Here is a 3,557-nt window from a genome sequence, read left to right on the forward strand (position 1 = left end):
ACCCTACCCCTGCATTGTTACACTTTCAGATAAACATCATTTACTATTTTTAATATTTTTCCCCCTCATGGGGACTGCAGGCCGTTTCTTATATATATATATATATATATATATATATATATATACGCCAAGGCAACATTTCATTTAGTACGAAGTGCTAAAATAAAATAAAACTAAATCTAGATAAAAATTGATAAAAACTATATAGACGTTTTTAAAAAATATATTAATAATAATAAAAATGGCTATAGAATTATTAAAATGTAAACTAGAATCAAAGGGAAAAAATGAAACAAAAATATAATAGAATTTAAAATATAAAAAAAAAACATTATAATATCTCAGTGAACTGAAATAGCATCTACCGATCTAAAATGAAACTGGTTAAAAACAGTATGCTTTATTTTCAGTTATTTTAAAAGCATTAAAATAACATGCAAAAAACTGTTATATGCTAGTTGTAATATGCCCACAATTTTTTTAAGAAGTTTTAGCTAATTTTAGTTTTAGTTCAGTTTAGATTATTTCTATAGTGCTTTAAACAATAGAAATCATTTCAAAGCAGCTTCACAGTAATAAACAGTAAAATAACATAATAAATCATGCAAACTTGACTTTTTTAGTTTATTCTGGTGAAGAACTTCCCACATAGATAAGAACCAGCGTCCTGCTGTCCGACCGACATGTAAAGCGATCAGTCAGTCACATATATTCTCCATGATGACTAGAAGTGGGTAAATATTATTGATACCACATTAACAGACCAGCGTAGAACAAAAGAGTCAATAAAAACAAAGTACAGAACTGTTTATCTGAGTCCGGCTGAAGATAAAATGCCACAGAAACGAGTAGAAATGGTTTGTGACATTGTGATCTGAATCCTGCCCATCTAAAAGTAATTCTTTCACAGACATAACTCACAAAACAGCAGAATATACAGTTCTGCTCATGAATATACTTCAAATGCTACTGAATGCCTTAAACAAAACTTTTGCTACCAGGTCAGCTTTTGATGCCACTAACCTGGTAAACCTTTGCAAAATAAATAGTTTTTCCTCAGACATGATAATTGGATGACTGGAAGACTGATTTCCAAATAATATAAATATAAATGTGAACATTTTTCAAAAATCGTGCGGCAGCCATCAACAACTGCGTCTCACTTCGATGGAGGAGTTGAACAAATTCTAGTTTGATCATAAAATGTGACATGAATGGGCAATTGATGAAGCAGAGCAGTGAATATTGACTGAAGGTGTTGAATTACCGTCTCTGCGGTTGAGTTTGGCGAAGCCCGGCCCGTGACTGCTGGACAGCTCTGATGAACTTGTGAAGGCCGACTGAGGCAGAGCGGAAACCAGCGGAGAATCACAGCTCTCTACAGACACACAGAAACACACATCAGAAACATACTGACGCACAGAGATACTCTTCAAACCACTGGAGTCAATTAATACTTTTATTAAGCTAGAACGCATTCAATTAATCTAAAGCGACAGTAAAGACATTCCTGTTTCAAATAAATGCTGTTCTTTTGATCTTTCTATTCATCAAAGAATTCTGAAAAATAAAATGTATCACAGTTTCCACAAACATATTCAGCAGCACAACTGTTTTCAACATTGATAATAATCAGAAATGTTTCTTGAATGTGTTTATTTTTCGTTAGTTTAAAATATGAATATTTATGTAATATTTCATTTTATTAATATCTTGTTTTTATTTTTTATTGTGTGTACACACACACACACACACACACTACCAGTCAGCAAATCAGCATATCTGAAGGATCATGTGACACTGAAGACTGGAGTAATTATGCTGAAAATTCAGCATTACATCACAGTAATAAATTATATTTTACAACAAATTCACACAAAAAACAGCTATTTTAAATTGTAATAATATTACACAATTTTACTGTTTTGTTCTGTATTTTTGATAAATGCAGCTTTGGAGAGCATTTTGGAGGTGTATGTTTCTGAATGTCTTTGACATGAACGCACTTAAAAACATCTTTATATTTTTACTAGCACACTGCATACAGTGCAGTACAGTTGTACCCTTAAGCACATTAGCTTTTCACATTCCAGCTGCATCAGCAGTAAATGTAGTTATATAAAATGTATAATACAATAAATGTATAATACAATAAATGATGATATCCAAGTACATCTGATGCAAAGAAAGACTTCTTTTTAAAAACATTTTTAAAAATGTTCTGGCGCTAAGAACACCAAAAAACAGGGACAGAAAAAGGGAAGTAAATTAAAACAATAATAATAATAATAATAAACTAAAAATAAATAAGTAAATAGAGATGCAAGTGTAAACACTGTTTCAAAAGGTAAATTATTTTTATTTGTATTCTGTATAATTGAATCTTAAAATAACATGCTTAAAATTCATCATGAAACAACCCATATTACTTCCATAATATGACATTTCTGAATAAAACAGGTTATTAAACAAGAAAAAGTAGGGCAGAACATGATTTGGAAAAGACATGGATAGTGAAAACTGTCTGAATGAAATAAAATAAAAATGAATTGTTGACGTCAGCTGCAAAAGAAAGAGAGATCTGAACAAAAGGCTAGGAAGACAAATGTGACCCTGGAGCACAAAAGCAGTCTGAAGTCGCTGGGGTATATTTGTAGCAATAGCCAACAATACATTGTATGGGTCAAAATTATTGATTATTAAATAAAAAAACAAATAAAAACAAGATTAATAAAATAAAATAGTACATAAATATTAATATTTAAAACTAAATTATATAAATTATAATGATATGAATAACAATAGTAGTAGAAGCAACATAAAATAATACTAATATGAAATTATAAATCTTAAACAAATAAAAATTAAAAAATTAAATGAATACAATAATACATAAATATTTAAAACAAAAAACCTTAAAAAAGTAAAATAATAACAATAGTAAAAAAAATATTTAAAATAAAAATATTAAAAAAACAAAAAAATATAATACATTACTTAATTCAAAACCAATAAAACAAAAATTAAGCTCTATATAGTGTGAGAGTCCAATGTATAAAGCACGGAAACTATGACCAGACGCCTGAACTCTAACTGCTGCAATCATCTTCTCTCTAATACATCATTCTGAAGTCATATTTCAGAAAAACAGTGCCTCATTTTCATATCAGAGTGCTGTATGGTGAAAGCTCTGGGCCCTGTGACAGTTTGGCAGTTGTGATTTTGTCATTTTTTCTAAATCGTGTCCTTCTGGCTCTGTTCTTTTCCTTGTTTTCAGCGAAGAAAACAGAATTGGAGACGGTTTCAGCCGCTGATCAATACAAAGGCCCCAGCCGCCCGTCCCGCGGCCGCTGATTGTGGAGAGGATCCTGTCGCAGTATGGAGGCTTTCGGTTCAGTCACGCTCAAATCAAAGCGTGAGGAGAGCCAGTAATGGACGACTAGCTGACTTCAAACTAGGGGTCGACCGATATGTGTTTTTCAAGGCCGATGCCGATACCGATTATTACAGATCAAGTAGACCGATAACCGATATTTTGAACCGATATATATGTCTGG

The 3,557-nt window shown here is 31.5% G+C and overlaps 1 protein-coding gene across 1 annotated transcript in view; it reads right to left on the reverse strand.

Moving 5' to 3' along the window:
* LOC107692029 (contactin-associated protein-like 3) overlaps nt 1-3,557 on the reverse strand; it is a 78,219-nt gene that overhangs the window by 47,771 nt on the left and 26,891 nt on the right. The window contains exon 2 of the mRNA XM_016490906.1: nt 1,268-1,378. Within this exon, the coding sequence (XP_016346392.1) occupies nt 1,268-1,378 (111 nt within the window). The remainder of the gene's footprint in view (nt 1-1,267; nt 1,379-3,557) is intronic.

Source organism: Sinocyclocheilus anshuiensis, unplaced genomic scaffold, assembly GCF_001515605.1.
Source record: "Sinocyclocheilus anshuiensis isolate Anshui unplaced genomic scaffold, SAMN03320099.WGS_v1.1 scaffold738, whole genome shotgun sequence".
NCBI classification, from domain to species: Eukaryota; Metazoa; Chordata; class Actinopteri; order Cypriniformes; family Cyprinidae; genus Sinocyclocheilus; species Sinocyclocheilus anshuiensis.